Below are 19,606 nucleotides of genomic sequence, written 5' to 3' on the forward strand. Positions count from 1 at the left end.
GTCTTTGCCTTCGGCGTCTGTCACTGATAAGATTTGATGGACCATGATAAATAGGCCTACTGTGCAAAAAGTATATCTATTTTTTTGAGTAGAGCAGCTACAGTCGGAAGTTTACATACACCTTAGCCAAATACATTTAAACTCAGCTTTTTCCTGACATTTAATCCTAGTAAAAATTACTTGTTTTAGGTCAGTTAGGATCACATCATTTTAAGAATATGAAATGTCAGAATAATAGTAGAGAGAATGATTTATTTAAGCTTTTATTTCTTTCATCCCATTCCAAGTGGGTCAGAAGTTTACATACTCAATTAGTATTTGGTAGCATTGCCTTTATATTGTTTAACTTGGGTCAAACGTTTTGGGTAGCCTACCACAAGCTTCCCACAATAAGTGGGGTGAATTTTGGCCCATTCCTCCTGACAGAGCTGGTGTAACTGAGTCAGGTTTGTAAGGCCTCCTTGCTCGCACACGCTTTTTTAGTTCTGCCCACACATTTTCAATAGGATTTAGGTCAGGGCTTTGTGATGGCCACTCCAATTGTCCTTAAGCCATTTTGCCACAACTTTAGAAGTATGCTTGGGGTCATTGTCCATTTGGAAGACCCATTTGCGACCAAGCTTTAACTTCCTGACTGATGTCTTGAGATGTTGCTTCAATATATCCACATAATTTTACTCCATCGTGATGCCATCTATTTTGTGAAGTGTACCAGTCCCTCCTGCAGCAAAGTACTCCCAAAACATGATGCGGTCACCCCCGTGCTTCACGGTTGGGATGGTGTTCTTCAGCTTGAAAACGTCCTCCTTTTTCCTCCAAACATAACACTGGTCAAGATGGCCAAACAGTTCTATTTTTGTTTCATCAGACCAGAGGACATTTCTCCAAAAAGTACAATCTTTGTCCCCATGTGCAGTTGCAAACCGTAGTCTGGCTTTTTTATGGCGGTTTTGGAGTAGTGGCTTCTTCCTTGCTGAGCGGCCTTTCAGGTTATGTCGATATAGGATTAGTTTTACTGTGGATATAGATACTTTTGTACCCGTTTCCTCCAGCATCTTCACAAGGTCCTTTGCTGTTGTTCTGGGATTGATTTTCACTTTTCGCAACAGAGTACATTAATCTCTAGGAGACAAAACGCAGCTCCTTCCTGAGCGGTATGACAGCTGCGTGGTCCAATGGTGTTTATACTTGCGTATAATTATTTGTACAGATGAACGTGGTCCTTTCAGGTTTGGAAATTTCTCCCAAGGATGAACCAGACTTGCAGAGGTCTAAAATTATTTTTCTGAGGTCTTGGCTGATTTCTTTTGATTTTCCCATGATGTCAAGCAAAGATGCACTGAGTTTGAAGGTAGGCTTTGAAATACATCCACAGGTACACCTCCAATTGACTCAAATTATGTCAATTAGCCTATCAGAAGCATCTAAAGCCATGACATCATTTTCTGGAAGTTTCCAAGCTGTTTAAAGGCACAGTCAACTTAGTGTATGTAAACTTTTGACCACTGGAATTGTGTTACAGTGAATTATAAGTGAAATAATCTGTCTGTAAACAATTGTTAGAAAAATCACTTGTCATGCAGAAAGTAGATGTCCTAACCGATTTGCCAAAAGTTTTAATTGCTCCAACCAAAGTGTATGTAAACTTCCGACTTCAAATGTCTAGCCTACAACACCGAATCAACTTTTGGATTCTAATAGATTTGCTACTGTTCTGTATGCAATGTGATGGATGACAGATTCACTCCCATCACTGAAAATATCTATCTATTCATACGTTTCTGCACACAAACAATTGACTAACACTAAGAACAGGAGTCTGTTGCAACTACCAAATACTACCGATATTTACAAATAATATAGTATGGAACCAAAGTTAGCATGAGAGCTAAAAAGTAGACGGTATCTAGACCTACATTGAAATGGCATATACAGTAAACACAGTTGGAGAACATTCGTTTTTTTTATTTTTTATTCACAACAGCCAACGTGCATTCAATGCTGCAGCTACATGTTGTGAAAAAGGTTTCCCAACACCAGCTGCCAGTCAACAGGCACAAATAAACCATTGTGTTATTGTACTCAAACTGCCCACCGAAAAAAATACAGCACTTTTAAAAAGGTGTTGACAGTGATATTTCTTAAATCATTCTACTAAAGTCTTGTGAAAAACAAACACGAGGGGCTTGAAGTAAACTGAGATGTCCCTTAGAGAGTGCTGATGTCTTCTAGAAAGCAGTATCTCTCCTTCTCTGGGAAACGCAGTGTCAGATCACAAACATCTCTGTGCTGCTGTGTAGCTCAGCCCATCCACACTGGATGGTTTGGTTTATATTCTGACACATTGGAACAGTTGATTGAGATTCTCCTTACAATCTTTCAGTGCTGTCCATTGTCACATGTCAGTCAGAATCATGTGAGTTTGCTGACGATGGCTTGATTGAGGGAGTTGAGTTGTTTAGTCCATTTGTCTAAGGCAGTGTAGCGCGCCCCTCCTCTCTTCTGGTAGTCTAGCTCCAACAGCTGGTTGACCTGGTCGATACGGCCTTGGATGGTGCTACAGGGAGGAAACCACAGAGAACAATGGTTCAATAAATACAACACAAGAATGGACATTGGCATCCTAGCAACATGACTAAACATTCTTTCCATCTTGGTCAGGATTTTTTGGGGAAATTGATCAAATATGGTAAACAATATTGCATAAAACAATGTATCTTTATATAAAAATGGGATCAACAACATCATATTTGCATTCGATTATGGTTCAAATGACACAAATCACTGTGGATAGCATTAGTTGGAGCCATTGTTGAACTTCTTTCACTGTTTGGTTTCTGTCCAGCACCTGAACCACTGATGTGTGTACTCTCTCTCAACCAATTATCACATCTACACTAAGCTGTCTGGTGAACACATTCCACTACATACAGTACATATTCTGTTGAGCTCTGTGACAACGGTGGGAATGCAGTGTCAAATGTCAATCTGTTCCAGTTGACTGGCTGTAGATGTGATCTGGCTGAGGGTAGTAAACAATACACAGCAGTCTGCTACAGTAGCGTGGGAAATAATAAAGACATGATAGATAAGATACCCGCAAACTGTTGATTTCTCCCAAAGTTTTATTTGCCCAATGTTTTGATCAAAAGGTCTTCATCCAACTGACAAGGACCTTTGGATCAAAACATTGCACAATAAAACTGCGGGAGCAATCAACAGTTTGCAGGTATCTTTCTTTCATAAGTTTACTTTTTGTAGCCTGCAAGTTACTGGATGTGTGTGCGTACACTACTTCTAAACCAAATAATGAAACCAGTAATTAATGACAGATCTGCAATAAACTAAGCAGGGAAGAATAACACCACAAACAGAGACAGAGGAGAGAGAGACAGAGCGAGAGAGAGACAGAGAGACAGAGAGAGAGACAGAGATGCTGGCCTCCTGCATTCCTTAAGGTGCAGGGTGGAAACTATGAGGAACTGAGAAATGAGGAATTCAAATGATCCCCGTACAGGAAACATGCTCTGCTTCGTCTTGCGATGCCTCTGTGTCAGCCAGGTACACTATACACTGAGTATACTAGGGCTGTCCCAACAAAAAAAATAGTTTGTGTATGTTTATTTTTCCCATATATAGACACACCCTATTGTTTGAATAAAATCAACTATATGTTGGCTACTGCGCATGTCTGATGCTTTAAGCACTGCAATTAAAAATAAAGACACAAATTACCAAAGAGGGAGCCAGAGATCAATATAGCCTAACCAGAAAGGCAAAAACCTGTTCCCAACCAGACCCTCCTCTTCCCGCTGCTGCTGGCCTTTGCAGCTTCTGCCGTTAGGCTCCTGAAGTAGCCGGTAATAGGCTACACCAACGGTCATCAACCTTTTCCATTTGGATTGGCAAGTTATTTCTACTGATCTGCGTGCCAGTTATAATTTTCATATGCACATTTTTGTAGAACAGTTTAATTTAATTTATAATAAAGTCTTCATATCTCAAAATCAATGTCATGTGGTCAATAAGAATTCTACCTAATGAAAAAAGTAACTTCTATTGCCAATAGGTAAAAATAACCTACATAATGGCAATAAATAAAAACACTGTAGCCCGCAGGTAGAAAAAATCCCGATAAAAATATCCTATAAATCACATAAGTAATCAGGTATGCCTTTATGACGTTTCCACCCGATCAGGGTATTACATTTTTTCCCTCTTTCATGCCGAGTGGTTATCGAAAGAGAGCTGGAAATATTTTTTAAATAGGCTACGTTGAGGAACTATTTTCATTCTCAATGGATGTAAAAACAGACTTTCTTTACTTGCTGTTGAAGGCGAAGAAAACATTTCTTTGAGAAGCTCCACAGTGATGGGGAGTTAAGACAGAAATACTATCAGATCCCCAAATTGGCACATTTGCGCACCTACATTTGCGCGCAGGCCAGGTACCCTAGACCTACTTCTGTGTGTCCCCTTACTCAAGATTGACAGGAGCGCTCCAAACAAAAGAAAATGAAGACAACTCGTAAATTGAATGGAAAATTTGTTTCTCACAAGTGTAGCATAGGTTGTGCACTCTGCTAACAATGTGTCCACTCCTACAATGACAACGGTAAGACTGGAATAATAATATAGTGAACGCATTAAAATAAATGACAGTAACCAAACAATGTAGATAAGAAATGTTGGTCATTTATGTTAAATGTACAACTGGTGATACTGGTGTACCATCCCGCGGCCTGCAATGGATTAGTCCACTCAGACAGGCGTGAATCAGACAGGTGTCTCGTGTGCCATCATTTAAAAATATATATTTGCCACTGCTCGACTGAAAAAAAATCTTGGTCGACCAACAGCCTATTGACCAAACGGGGTAAGCCCTAGAGCATACAAAACATTAGGAACACCTTCCTAATATAGAGTTGCACCCTTTGCCCTTTGCCCCTCAGAACAGCCTCAATTCATCAGGGAATGGACTCTACAAGGTGTCGAAAGGGGATGCTGGCCCATGTTGAATCCAATGTTTCCTTCCCACAGTTGGGTCAAGTTGGCTGGATGTCCTTTGAGTGGTAGACCATTCCTGATACACACGGGAAACTGTTGAGCGTGAAAAACCCAGCAGCGTTCCATGTCTCAAGGCTTTAAAATTCTTCTTTAACCCATCTCCTCCCCTTCATCTACACTGACTGAAGTGGATTTAACAAGTGAAATAAGGGATCATAGCTTTCACCTGGATTCACCTGGTCAGTCTGTCAATGGAAGAGCACTCGGTGTAGTATATAAGAGGTATTCAGCCTCTCACAGAAATACGGAAGAGTCTAGAGAAAACATACAAGTCTTCCATGGCGTGAATGTCTGTTTGATGCAAAAAACTTTTCCTAACAGTGTATTCTACACTCCTAAATAGTCGTTTGGGCCACACATCAGATGCATGTCTAGGACAAACTTACTTGTCCAATATGCACTGCACCAACAAACTCTCCACGTCACAAACATCTATGTTCAGCTCCTGAGACAGAGAAGACAGAACACAGGGCGTTACACTTTGATCAATCCAAACAGCAACATCAGTGACCTAATAAATACATGATCTACTCAGCAAAGTTCATTATCAGATACATTATCAATACACACAGTGAAGTCAATGATTAACTCTAGCATGGTCTCAGATCTGTTTGTGCTGTCCTACCAACTCTTATTGTAAAAATCATCATGCCAATGCCCATAGGAATTGGCAAAAAAGCACACAAACAGATCTGGGACCAGGCTAGTTAGTCCAGATGCCAGTGCTGTCCTCAGACTTACCTTAGAGATGAATGGGATGTGTATTCTAGTGTAAGGCTTGATGAGCGCGATAAGGACCTGGGTCCTGATGTTCCGCAGCAGCTCTGGAAAATAAGACAACACAGCACTGATCAGAGTCTCTTCAGACCTCACCCCCGTCCACCAGGACACACTCACCCCCGTCCACCAGGACACACTCACCCCCGTCCACCAGGACACACTCACCCCCGTCCACCAGGACACACTCACCCCCGTCCACCAGGACACACTCACCCCCGTCCACACATCTCAATATGCAGATACTGGTACAGTCTGTCTCAAGTTTGTTGAAACATCGCCTTCAATGCAATACTTCCATGTCTCGTTCATCAACAAATGTGAGAAAGCCCACACACATACACACACAAACAAACACCACTCACCCTCTATGTGTTCTCTGATGAAGGGGTCATCCATGATACTACTATGGTTGGTCTTCAGTATCTTCTCAAACTCTGTGATGTCATTATTCTGATAGGAGCTGAGAGTAGACACACAACAGAAGAACAGTCACTGGGTTAGAATAATGACATAACAATCCATAAAATAATGACATACAGTTGAAGTCGGAAGTTTACATACACTTTAGCCAAATACATTTATTCTCAGTTTCACAATTCCTGACATTTAATCCGAGTAAAAATTCCCTGTCTTAGGTCAGGTAGGATCACCACTTTATTTTAAGAATGTGAAATGTCAGAATAATAGTAGAGAGAATGATTTATTTCAGCTTTTATTTCTTTCATCCCATTCCCACTGGGTCAGAAATGTACATACACTAATTTAGTATTTGGTAGCATTGCCTTTAAAATTGTTTAACTTGGGTCAAACATTTTGGGTAGCCTACAACAAGCTTCCTACAATAAGTAGGGTGAATTTTGGCCCATTCCTCCTGACAGAGCTGGTGTAACTGAGTCAGGTTTGTAGGCCTCCTTGCTCACACACACTTTTTCAGTTCTGCCCACAAATCTTCAATGGGATTGAGGTCAGGGCTTTGTGATGGCCACTCCAATATCTTGACTTTGTTGTCCTTAAGCCATTTTGCCACAACTTTAGAAGTATGCTTGGGGTCATTGTCCATTTGGAAGACCCATTTACGACCAAGCTGTAACTTCCTGACTGCTGTCTTGAGCTGTTGCTTCAATATATCCACACAATTGTCCTTCCTCATTATGCCATCTATTTTGTGAAGTGCACCAGTCCCTCCTGCAGCAAAGTACCCCCACAATCCTGATGCTGCCACCCCCGTGCTTCACGGTTGGGATAGTGTTCTTTGGCTTGCAAGCCTCTCCCTTTTCCTCAAAACATAACAATGGTCATTATGGCCAAACAGTTCTATTTTTGTTTCATCAGACCAGAGGAAATTTCTCCCAAAAAATATGATTTTTGGCCCCATGTGCAGTTGCAAACCGTAGTCTGGCTTTTTTATGGCGGTTTTGGAGCAGTGGCTTCTTCCTTGCTGAGCAGCCTTTCAGGTTATGTCGATATAGGACTTGTTTTACTGTGGATATACATACTTTTATACCCGTTTCCTCCAGCATCTTCACAAGGTCCTTTGATGTTGTTCTGGGATTGATTTTCACACCAAAGTACGTTCATCTCTAGGAGACAAAACGCGTCTCCTTCCTGAGCGGTATGACGGCTGCGTGGTCCAGTGGTGTTAAGGGAGGAGACCAGAGCTAAAGAGCAAATGGCTTTCAAATGGGCTTTTTATGGCCGATGCCATTCAATCCAGCATCCGCTGTGTTAACGAATGTGGCGCCCGTGAACGGTAGGGCATTCATGCTTCTCACACTGTTCAGAGCAGAGATACCAGAAACCCCTCCCCCAACTCGCCTGTCAACCAGTCATCGTCTGGGAATCAAACACGAGCTCATGTAGGCCTCAGCCTTGTTTTACATTTTGAGATAGGTGTCAGAGCCACAGCCTAGGAGCGCTTCCATTTCCTTCTGCAATTGCATCACAATCACAGAGCAGACCCTCTGTGTCGTGGATCCCAGACTGACCATCACAATCACAGAGCAGACCCTCTGTGTCGTGGATCCCAGACTGACCATCACAATCACAGAGCAGACCCTCTGTGTCGTGGATCACAGACTGACCATCACAATCACAGAGCAGACCCTCTGTGTCATGGATCCCAGACTGACCATAAATTAGGTTGAAGAGACGCCTCAGCTGAACCCGTGGTTAAAGGGTATCTTCACTATGTTACACCTCTATCAACCACTTATATGTGATGTAAAACAATAACAGCTTGGGTCGACTGACAACTCAGGACAAATAAGTGGAAATAGGTTGTAAATAGTGACGTTATCGTATAACTGATGCCATGGCTTTCTACCCTAAAATATCAGCAACACCACCATGGATGACTAGAAGCACACACGTGTTCTTACCTTACTAGATTTGTCATGGCCAAGATCTCTGGGTCGTTTTTATAGGGTTTGGCCTGTCACAGAAAAACACAATAACAACAGCCACTGTAATACAACACTTTATCAAGCAGTGTTTGCTGCAGGGGATTTGAGTTTGATTAATGCAATGTTGCCTCCAACAACATAGAGGTACGGGATGCATCCACCACGTGTATTTCTCCATAATGATAATGTTAGTAATTGCTCTAAGGGGATAAATAACATTTAACTGGACTTAACTAAACTGAATGAGTGTACCTCCTGTGAGTCGAAAGGGTTGATTCCAGACTTCATGAGCATGTTGGCCAGCACCAGGTACTTCAGACAGGTGGTTCTCCTGGGGCTGCCTGACTCATCGTAGTTCTTAAACGCCTCAAAGAAGTCTGTGTGGGCCTTCTCAAACTCCCCCTCTCTCAGGTGCATCTTACCCCCACACTCTGGGGAAGGGGACAAAACAGGAACAGGCCTGTTAGTACATCACATAAACACACGCAGTGACTGACACACATCTTTTTACCATCTTTTACAATATTATCCATTTTTCCACAATAGTGACAAATCTCCCCGAGTCTTCCGACAGGTCAGTTTACAAGCCGTAACCATAGAATTCCTATTCTAAGGGGGATTCTTTTTCTATGGTCAATGTATTTATTCAATGTAAACCACTGTGTGTGTGTGGCTCCAATGCAATACATGTAAAAGATAATAATGTTGACAGCTATGCTGCCTTCAGGGTTTCATGTGTCTACGGTGGTAACACACCCCTGATGACTCCCATAATGAGTGGGTGAGGGATAGCAGACTTGATGTGCAGGGACTGTTCATACAGGGCCTTCAGCTTCTTGTTGTTCTTCTGGGATGTGTACATCTGGATCTCCAGAGCATAGATCTCCAGGAGCTGGGTGCCTTTCTTTAGGTCGTCCTCCCCGTCATCTGTCTAGAGAGACATAGATATACAACATTACAGATCACACACACATAAAAGACCATAGATCCCCAATATCCTTTGTCTGCACTGCACATAGATATAGAACTTAACAGATCACATATACACATAACAGACCACAGATCTTCAACATTGTCTGTCTGCAGTGCACATAGATATACCACATAATAGATCAGATATACACATAACAGACCATATATCTGCAACATCATCTGTCTCCAGTGCACATAGATATACAACATAACAGATCATACCAGTATACAACAACAACAAAAATACTGCTAGCAGACATATTGGGAACTTAGCTACTCAGATGGCTGTGTAAACCCCATCAGACAAAACGCTGTCTCAGACTACCACCTGCCTTACTGTACCTGACAGGACTGGTGCAGCTGTCTGAGGATCTTCTGTAACTTCCCAAATTCTTCCCTCTCCAGGTACAGCTTGCCCAGCTGAGAGACAACCAGAGGACTTTAGTTAAAACAGGTTGAGAGACAACAAGAACGACAGTTAAAACAGGTTGACAACCAGAGGACTACAGTTAAAACAGGTTGACAACCAGAGGACTAGTTAAAACAGGTTGAGAGACAACAAGAGAACGACAGTTAAAACAGGTTGACAACCAGAGGACTACAGTTAAAACAGGTTGAGAGACAACAAGAGAACGACAGTTAAAACAGGTTGACAACCAGAGGACTTTAGTTAAAACAGGTTGAGAGACAACAAGAGAACGACAGTTAAAACAGGTTGACAACCAGAGGACTACAGTTAAAACAGGTTGAGAGACAACAACAACTTCTATGTTTGTGCTATCACTAAATAAGGATGTTAGGGTGTTGTTTGGCAAACAATTTAACACAAACAGATCTCGCTACCAGTCTAGGGCATTGCAGAGGTAGAAACTCCCAAACACAGAGGTCTGACAAACTGCCAGATCAGATATTGTCCTACCCATAGAAATAAACAGAAACATTGTGTACTACATGCATGTCCCAATTCTCACTTGTTCACTTCACTTTACTGATTTGAGAGGAAATTACTAGTCCCTGCCTCCACCAATCCACTGCTTTTAGATTTTTGTGGGAAGTAGTGACCGAGTGCACACTTTAGGAAAAAGCTGATATTATTTGGACACACCCTACCTTTGTGTTGGTTTTGAACCAGAGTCTGTCGTTCTTGGCATCCTTCAGAGCGTCCAGCGTCGTTTCATAAAACTCCTGCAGCAGGTCCATCTGTGACACATAAAACAACCAACCACAGCCCACATTAACACCTCAGTCATCTAGAACATGAACCTCAGCCCACATTAACACCTCAGTCATCTAGAACATGAACCTCGGCCTACATTAACACCTCAGTCATCCAGAACATGAACCTCATCCTACATTAACACCTCAGTCATCTAGAACATGAACCTCAGCCCACATTAACACCTCAGTCATCTAGAACATGAACCTCAGCCCACATTAACACCTCAGTCATCTAGAACATGAACCTCAGCCCACATTTACACCTCAGTCATACAGAACATGAACCTCAGCCCACATTAACACCTCAGTCATCTAGAACATGGAACCACTGCCACCACTTCATTCATACCAATAGGACTGACAGAGTCAGTAACTTAATCGGCCATATAAGACAAAAGTTGAAAGAAATTGATAAAAAGTTATTTTTTAAATGGAATAACAAACAGTTCACATCACTTGAGATTTGAGCCAAAATAAAGATCTGAGCTTTGAGGCCAAAAACCCCTTGTTCTGGTTCCAGGTATTGCGTCTATACCTGTTTGGAGGTGGAGATGTAGTCTAGGATGGAGTTGATGGACTTCTCTGAGTAGTTTCTGGTCACAGCGCTCCTGATGTATGTCAACAGCTGCTTGTACCGAGACATCATCTCTGGGAAGTTGGTCTGTAGGACACACACAGGAGACAGGAGACAGGGCATTGAGTTAAGTTGCAGTGGGAATGACAGTATGTCATAAAGAAAAACTCAAAAGCACTAATCATACAGACTCAGAGATGGAGAGTAGACATTTTGAGACAACACCACAGCGCATTTCATTTCTTACTAGCTTGAAGTTGATTTTGATCATCTGTTTTAGGGCTTTGAACCCCCATTCTCCCTTCTCTCCCTCCAGCTCCAATACCTGCCAATAGAGAGTATACATTAGCATCATACACTCATCAATCTGTGAGTGGAGCGAGTGAGTAGCCAGTACCCACCTTCTGAAAGCTGTTGAGAGCTGCTGTGGGGTCATCTTCCTTCAGTGCTTTGGAGTTGTAGTACTGGTTCTCCAAGTCGACATTTGGCTCTGAGTTACTGTCCTCGGAATATTCCTGGGTTGAGACATAAACTCAGGACATAAGTTAGCTGGCTATGAGTTAATACAACAAAGCTTGATAACGTGACAGAGATGTTATGATTGGGCTAACGGCTTGCCATAGCTGTTTACTAATGAGTCTAAGTAGCTAGCTAGCTGTTTTATCTAACCAGCAACGGCGCATGCCCAGCTACAGGGTAGTTATCTACACCTAGCTAGCTAGCTAAATGGTTGTATGTTTGTGGCTAGCTATGGTAACATAATATGCTATAATTAATTGACTAGTATAGCTAACTCAGTATACTATAGCAAATTCAGTTTCCCCCATGTCAAGCAGCCGAGTTTAGCTAGCACTAGCAGCAACTTTGCAAGCTATCCTCGCCTTTATGCTAACGTTAGCTGAACAAGCTAGCTATCTAGGTAGTTTAGCTACCTAACTAGCTAACTCCCCTGCTCCGACCTAGCTAATGAAAATATACTAGCTAAGGAAACAGCTCTGATTAGACATCAATAAACAAGGAAATAGAAACGTATTATGTAAACTTACGCTTACCAGATCATAATCTTCTTCATCGTCGCACATGAAATCATCTTCCATGTCAGACATCTTGACTGGTATTCGGAAACAACAAACAAATCGCAGCTCTACAGCGCCACCAAACACTACGCCGGTTTCAGCGTAGTACTGCATTATTCTTTCTGGTATTGTAGTTCGCTTTTCTACCCGAAGCTTGCGCTGTCACATCACATTTAGATAACATTGGTCCAGCTACAATTCAAACATAAGAAGTATAGATCTGTAACATTTCTAGTCTTTTCAATGAATTCAATTTGACTCACAGATAACTATCTTACCTTATCATCATAGAAATAGCCATAAAAAACTTGCATCACAAATCAAAGGGACAAGCATGAGGAACATGTATTTATGAAGTCTTACTCCTGCCTTACCTCCCTAGTCTTACCTCATTTGCACACACTGTATATAGATTTTTTCCTATTGTGTTTTGACTGTACATTTGTTTATTCCATGTGTAACTCTGTGTTGTTGTTCGTGTCGCACTGCTTTGCTTTATCTTGGCCAGGTCGCAGATGTAAATGAGAACTTGGCCTACCTGGTTAAATAAAGGTGAAATCAAATATTTAAAAAGTTTACAGGATATATCAGGGACTCGTCCATATTGTAAACTGAAGAGTGCAGAGGTGTGTGTGTGTGTGTGTGTGTGTGTGTGTGTGTGTGTGTGTGTGTGTGTGTGTGTGTGTGTGTGTGTGTGTGTGTGTGTGTGTGTGTGTGTGTGTGTGTGTGTGTGTGTGTGTGGAGGGGGTAGTCATATACATACACACACACACATACAGTACCAGTCAATGGTTTTTCTTTATTTTGACTATTTTCTACATTGTAGAATAATAGTGAAGACATCAAAACTATGAAATAACACATATGGAATCATGTAGTAACCAAGAAAGTGTTAAACAAATCAAAATATATTTGATATTTTAGATTCTTCAAAGTAGCCACCCTTGGCATTCTCTCAACTAGCTTCATGAGGAATGCTTTTCCGTTCATCTACTCCGCGTCTCACAAAGACACGGCGGCTGGAACCAAAAATCTCAAATTTGGACTCCAGACCAAAGGACAGTATTCCATCGGTTTAATGTCCATTGCTCGTGTTTCTTGGCCCAAGCAAGTCTCTTCTTATTATTGGTGTCCTTTAGTAGTGGTTTCTTTGCAGCAATTCGACCATGGAGGCCTGATTCACATAGTCTCCTCTGAACAGTTGATGTTGAGATGTGTCTGTTAGTTGAACTCTGTGAAGCATTTATTTAGGCTGCAATTTCTGAGGCTGGTAACTCTAATGAACTTATCTTCTGCAGCAGAGGTAACTCTGGGTCTTCCTTTCCTGTGGCGGTCCTCATGAGAGTCAGTTTCATCATAGCGCTTGATAGTTTTTGTGACTGCACTTGAAGAAACTTTCAAAGTTCTTGAAATTTTCCGAATTGACTGACCTTCATGTCTTAAAGTAATGATGGACTGTCATTTCTCTTTGCTTATTTGAGCTGTTCTGCCATAATATGGACTTGGTCTTTTACCAAATAGGGCTATCTTCTGAATACCACCCCTACCATGTCACAACACAACTGATTGACTCAAATGCATTAAGAAGGAAATAAATTGCACAAATGAACTTTCAACAAGGCACACCTGTTAATTGCAATGCATTCCAGGTGGCTACCTCATGAAGCTGGTTGAGAGAATGCCAAGTGTGCAAAGCTGTCATCAAGGCAATGGGTGGCTACTTTGAAGAATCTCAAACATAAAATATATTTGTTTAACACTTTTTTGGTTACTACATGATTCCATATGTGTTATTTCATAGTTTTTATGTCTTCACTATTATTCTACAATGTAGAAAATAGTAAAAATAAAGAAAAACCCTTGAATGAGTAGATGTGTCCAAACTTTTGACTGGTACTGTACATACACACACATTGACCCAGTTGCAATCCCACACTGAGAAATGGGTCTGAACCATGACGAGAGGTTTTCAGCATTTTGATAGGGTCGAATAATTTGTTTAAAGGGATTTCAACAGGCCAGCCTCTGGGGTACTCAGAGAAAAAAGCAGTGAGGGACTCACTGAGGTATGAACTATGAATGTGGATCTATTGGAGTGTTTTTTACTAACATTGCGTGATAACTCTGGGAGGCCGTTTCAGAATAGAGTGGAGTCAACCCTGTGGATCAGGTTTAAAATATTTCATGAGTATTTTAAAGCAGTGTTGGCTGCCACTCTATGACACACACACGCACGCACGCACGCACGCACGCACGCACGCACACACACACACACACACACACACACACACACACACACACACACACACACACACACACACACACACACACACACACACAGTGTTGGCTGCCACTCTAACAGAGGCCTTTGGCAGCATGTCTCCTATCTCTAATCTCTCTCTCCCTCGCTAGGGAGCTTGTTTTACACCAGACTCACTAACATATTTTATTACTAAAAAGATTCCTTTTCTGAGAAGAATGATTTCTAATTTAAGAAAGAGGCCTGAACGTGTCATAACTGCATTGTGGAAGACAGAAGAGCTTTAGTTGGTTCATCCCATTATTCTGGACCCGTGGAGTTTAGTTGGTTTATCCCATTATTCTGGACCCGTGGAGTTTAGTTGGTTCATCCCATTATTCTGGACTCGGGGAGTTTAGTTGGTTCATCCCATTATTCTGGACCCGTGGAGTTTAGTTGGTTCATCCCATTATTCTGGACCCGTGGAGTTTAGTTGGTTCATCCCATTATTCTGGACCCGGGGAGTTTAGTTGGTTCATCCCATTATTCTAGACCCGGGGAGTTTAGTTGGTTCATCCCATTATTCTAGACCCGGGGAGTTTAGTTGGTTCATCCCATTATTCTGGACCCGGGGAGTTTAGTTGGTTCATCCCATTATTCTAGACCCGGAGAGTTTAGTTGGTTCATCCCATTATTCTAGACCCGTGGAGTTTAGTTGGTTCATCCCATTATTCTGGACCCGTGGAGTTTAGTTGGTTCATCCCATTATTCTGGACCCGTGGAGTTTAGTTGGTTCATCCCATTATTCTAGATCCGGGGAGTTTAGTTGGTTCATCCCATTATTCTAGACCCGGGGAGTTTAGTTGGTTCATCCCATTATTCTGGACCCGGGGAGTTTAGTTGGTTCATCCCATTATTCTGGACCCGTGGAGTTTAGTTGGTTCATCCCATTATTCTGGACCCGTGGAGTCAGTTGGAGCATAACATTTATCATATCATCTGGTGGATCCAACACCAGAGAAAGGAGAGCAGGGCGAGAAGTGTCAGCACGCCGGTACTGGGAAACAGGGCTCCTTTGTCACAATATCCAGTGTGTGTGTGTGCAGAGATGGGCAAAAATGACAAAATACCCTAAGGACTAATGTATCAAAACAAAATACAACAATAACCTCAACAACATTCTTAGTAACGGTAACAAAAAAAAACGTTTTACTTGCTATGACTCTGATATGTGGTTGTTAATCTACTTTAGTTGAATGCACTGACTGTACGTCACTCTGGATGCTAAATGACCAAAATGCAAATGTAAATGTGAAAATGACCACTTGCAAAGCATGGATATTATTATTCTAATAAGCTACACCCCTTCAGATGGACAAAGATACAGAAAAATGTATCTTGTTATAAAATACCCTAAAGAATGTATGAAAATAACATGCCAAATACTTTTGTCAACAATACATTTTTATAAAGATATTTATTTTCAAAATAAAGAAAATACATTTCAAGTAGGCAAAATAACAGAAAATAAATAATAGACAGACTATTTCAGTCAGATGTCCTGTGCAGTTAGAAATGGAACAAATACATGTGTGAACACCAAGCGTTTTGTCAATTTCAACTTATTTTAGAAGAAATAGTCCATCATTTTCTATCAGGACTGTTGAAAAGTATTTTGTATTTTGAAAATACAAAATACAGCTCTCTAAAGTATCTTGTTACAAAATACACTGGACTAAAGTTCAGGCCATTGAAATACAAATGACAAAATACTCAAATGTAATTTAAATATGCATTTTAAATACATGTAATATCAATACTGCCTCTGGTCTCTCTCTCTGGGCCTGTGATCAGTAATCAGCCCATCTCTGGTCTCTCTCTCTGGGCCTGTGATCAGTGATCAGCCCATCTCTGGTCTCTCTCTCTGGGCCTGTGATCAGTGATCAGCCATCTCTGGTCTCTCTCTCTGGGCCTGTGATCAGTGATCAGCCCATCTCTGGTCTCTCTCTCTGGGCCTGTGATCAGTGATCAGCCCATCTCTGGTCTCTCTCTCTGGGCCTGTGATCAGTGATCAGCCCATCTCTGGTCTCTCTCTCTGGGCCTGTGATCAGTAATCAGCCCATCTCTGGTCTCTCTCTGGGCCTGTGATCAGTGATCAGCCCATCTCTGGTCTCTCTCTCTGGGCCTGTGATCAGTGATCAGCCCATCTCTGGTCTCTCTCTCTGGGCCTGTGATCAGTGATCAGCCCATCTCTGGTCTCTCTCTCTGGGCCTGTGATCAGTAATCAGCCCATCTCTGGTCTCTCTCTCTGGGCCTGTGATCAGTGATCAGCCCATCTCTGGTCTCTCTCTGGGCCTGTGATCAGTGATCAGCCCAGCTCTGGTCTCTCTCTCTGGGCCTGTGAGTCAACTCAGCCAGACTTCTCATTATCACACTGACTCACATTGTCTGTCTGTGATGAATAGGACCATTTCACCAACCTGCCAACATCAACCTACTGGGTAACATCAACCAATAATGATTAATTGACAGTCTCTTTGGATACGTGCTTCAAGCTTCACTTCCGCCATCTCCAATACCTGCCAATGGAGAGAATACATAACCACCATCAATTTGGTGTGTGTGTGTGTGTGTGTGTGTGTGTGCGCGCATGTGTGAGTTGATTGCGAATGTGTGTGTGTGTGCACGCTGCCTGTGTATATTTGTGTGTTATTATAAACATCACAGTGCTGCCCTCTCCTCACCTTTCTCTCTCTCTCTCTGGTGATTCATGTAATAACTTTAAAACATAGATATTATTCCCCAACCTCTAATGTAAACAACAGGGTTTATCTGCCGTTTAATTTGGGGTTGTCAAAAACTGCTTCAGGCTGCAGTTAATAATGCTGATCCAGTAAATGTAATCTTGTTTCTGACAGTTCCTTAAACATTATCAGCCCCTTTAATGTGTCTCCAACAGGGCAGCTGGCAACCATGGCAACCACCATGGCAATGTGTTCTCTACCCAGCATGCAGTCTAAATTTTATCCTTCTCTCTAAATGTGTTTATCTAGGAAAGAGCTCACGGAAGGGGCCCTAACTCTCTTACACGCACATACAGATACACACGCACACACACAGCAACAAGAAAACAGAATGTCTAGTCACGCATCTTGGGCAGGTTAGGGAGGGAACACAGCTCTGATGACCCTGGGGTTCTGGCATGGAGAAGAGAGAAAATAGAGCGTGTGTGTGTGTGTGTGTGTGTGTGTGTGTGTGTGTGTGTGTGTGTGTGTGTGTGTGTGTGTGTGTGTGTGTGTGTGTGTGTGTGTGTGTGTGTGTGTGTGTGTGTGAGCATCTACTTTCTCTCTTCTCCATGCCAGAACCCCAGGGTCATCAGAGCTGTGTTCCCTCCCTAACCTGCCCAAGATGCGTGACTAGACATTCTGTTTTTTTGTTGCTATGTTTTTTTACAAGGTAGAAGCGTGTCTTACTTTTATACAGCAATTTGTGTTCGGCAGTGATGTTATTGCACTTCAAACCCGGCTTGGAGAGCAGAAAACACGCTGCTGCCAAGTCTACACACACCCTCTCCACATCGCACGCGAGCTGGCTGTGGTATGTGCCTGGTAAGGGGTGTGTAGGTGGTTGAGGTTTGGGGGTGGGATGAGGGTGTGGGTGTACTGTATGTGTTAGTGAGGGTGTGTATGTGGGGGTTTAGTGTGTATGTGTGTGCTGGGTAGAGGGGTGTGTGCATGCATGTGCTTGTGAAGTGTATGTTTGGAGTGTAAAGGGGTGTGTGTTGGTCAGGTGGAGTGTGTTTGTAGTGTAAAGCGGTGTGTGTTGGTCAGGTGAAGTGTGTTTGTAGTGTAAAGGGGTGTGTGTTGGTCAGGTGAAGTGTGTTTGTAGTGTAAAGGGGTGTGTGTTGGTCAGGTGAAGTGTGTTTGTAGTGTAAAGGGGGGTGTGTTGGTCAGGTGAAGTGTGTTTGTAGTGTAAAGGGGTGTGTGTTGGTCAGGTGAAGTGTGTTTGTAGTGTAAAGGGGTGTGTATTTGTCAGGTGAAGTGTGTTTGTAGTGTAAAGGGGTGTGTGTTGGTCAGGTGAAGTGTGTTTGTAGTGTAAAGGGGTGTGTGTTGGTCAGGTGAAGTGTGTTTGTAGTGTAAAAGGGTGTGTGTTGGTTAGGTGAAGTGTGTTTGTAGTGTAAAGGGGTGTGTGTTGGTCAGGTGAAGTGTGTGTGTAGTGTAAAGGGGTGTGTGTTGGTCAGGTGAAGTGTGTTTGTAGTGTAAAGGGGTGTGTGTTGGTCAGGTGAAGTGTGTTTGTAGTGTAAAGGGGTGTGTGTTGGTCAGGTGAAGTGTGTTTGTAGTGTAAAGGGGTGTGTGTTGGTCAGGTGAAGTGTGTTTGTAGTGTAAAGGGGGGTGTGTTGGTTAGGTGTGTAACGCACTTCTATGAGTTGTGGGTGCGGAGTCAGGCGCAGGGAACAGAGGGTAAAGGACAATTGTTTTTTATTCCAGCGCAGGAAAACGGTCACGCCAAAACACCAGGCGCATAACAAAGACCGACCCAAAAACAGGACCCAACCAGTCCGGAGAAAAACAAGAAAATCGCACAACCACAAACACGAACAGAGGAAATAAGCCCGCACAAAAGCCGACGGGCATCACCGGCTTAAATAGCCCAACTAAAACCTAAACAAGAAACAGGTGTAACCAATAAGACAAAACCAACAGAAAAGGGAGAAGGGATCGGTGGCAGCTAGTAGGCCGGTGACGACGACCGCCGAGCGCCGCCCGAACAGGAAGAGGAGCCACCTTCGGTGGGAGTCGTGACAGTACCCCCCCCTGACGCGCGGCTCCCGCAGCGCGCCGACACTGGCCTCGAGGGCGACCCGGAGGGCGAGGCGCAGGGCGATCCGGATGGAGGCGATGGAAATCCCTCAACAGTGATGGATCCAAGATGTCCTCCACCGGTATCCAGCACCTCTCCTCCGGACCGTACCCCTCCCAGTCCATAAGGTACTGCAGGCCCCTCACCCGGCGTCTAGAGTCCAGAACAGCACGTACTGTGTATGCCGGGGACCCCTCGATGTCCAGAGGGGGCGGATGGACCTCCGGCACCTCACCTTCCTGCAGGGGACCAGCTACCACCGGCTTGAGGAGAGACACATGAAACGAGGGGTTAATACGATAATAAGAAGGGAGTTGTAATCTATAACACACCTCGTTTATCCTCCTCAGGACTTTAAATGGCCCCACACACTGCGGCCCCAGCTTCCGGCAGGGCAGGCAGAGGGGCAGGTTTCGGG

The 19,606-nt window shown here is 43.0% G+C and overlaps 1 protein-coding gene across 4 annotated transcripts; it reads right to left on the reverse strand.

Annotated features, from left to right (window-relative positions):
- Positions 1-1,960: 1,960 nt before the first annotated feature.
- Positions 1,961-12,147, reverse strand: LOC120025145 (COP9 signalosome complex subunit 2-like). 4 transcript variants are annotated; one of them, XM_038969594.1, is made up of 13 exons: positions 12,066-12,147; positions 11,415-11,528; positions 11,261-11,338; positions 10,975-11,100; positions 10,332-10,421; positions 9,564-9,641; positions 9,006-9,180; positions 8,502-8,680; positions 8,226-8,278; positions 6,210-6,307; positions 5,809-5,891; positions 5,454-5,512; positions 1,961-2,557 (listed from the first exon to the last, which is right to left on the reverse strand). In XM_038969594.1, exons 1-13 carry the CDS (start codon positions 12,117-12,119, stop codon positions 2,413-2,415), a joined length of 1,332 nt encoding a protein of 443 aa, XP_038825522.1. In that variant the 5' UTR covers positions 12,120-12,147; the 3' UTR covers positions 1,961-2,412. The 4 variants fall into 4 exon arrangements, with proteins under 4 accessions (XP_038825522.1, XP_038825520.1, XP_038825521.1 ...); XM_038969592.1 differs by having other exon boundaries at positions 10,332-10,430; XM_038969593.1 differs by having other exon boundaries at positions 12,060-12,128.
- Between the last annotated feature and the right edge of the window lie 7,459 nt (positions 12,148-19,606).

This window comes from Salvelinus namaycush, chromosome 30 (assembly GCF_016432855.1).
Source record: "Salvelinus namaycush isolate Seneca chromosome 30, SaNama_1.0, whole genome shotgun sequence".
Taxonomy (NCBI): Eukaryota; Metazoa; Chordata; class Actinopteri; order Salmoniformes; family Salmonidae; genus Salvelinus; species Salvelinus namaycush.

Coding starts and splice junctions, on each gene's coding strand:
- LOC120025145 (XM_038969591.1), bottom strand. CDS start 12,119: ATGTCTGACATGGAAGATGATTTCATGTGCGACGATGAAGAAGATTAT. Junction 9,642..10,331: donor GGTTCAAAACCAACACAAAG/GTAGGGTGTGTC, acceptor GTTGTCTCTCAG/CTGGGCAAGCTGTACCTGGA. Junction 8,681..9,005: donor CATTATGGGAGTCATCAGGG/GTGTGTTACCAC, acceptor CCCCTTCCCCAG/AGTGTGGGGGTAAGATGCAC.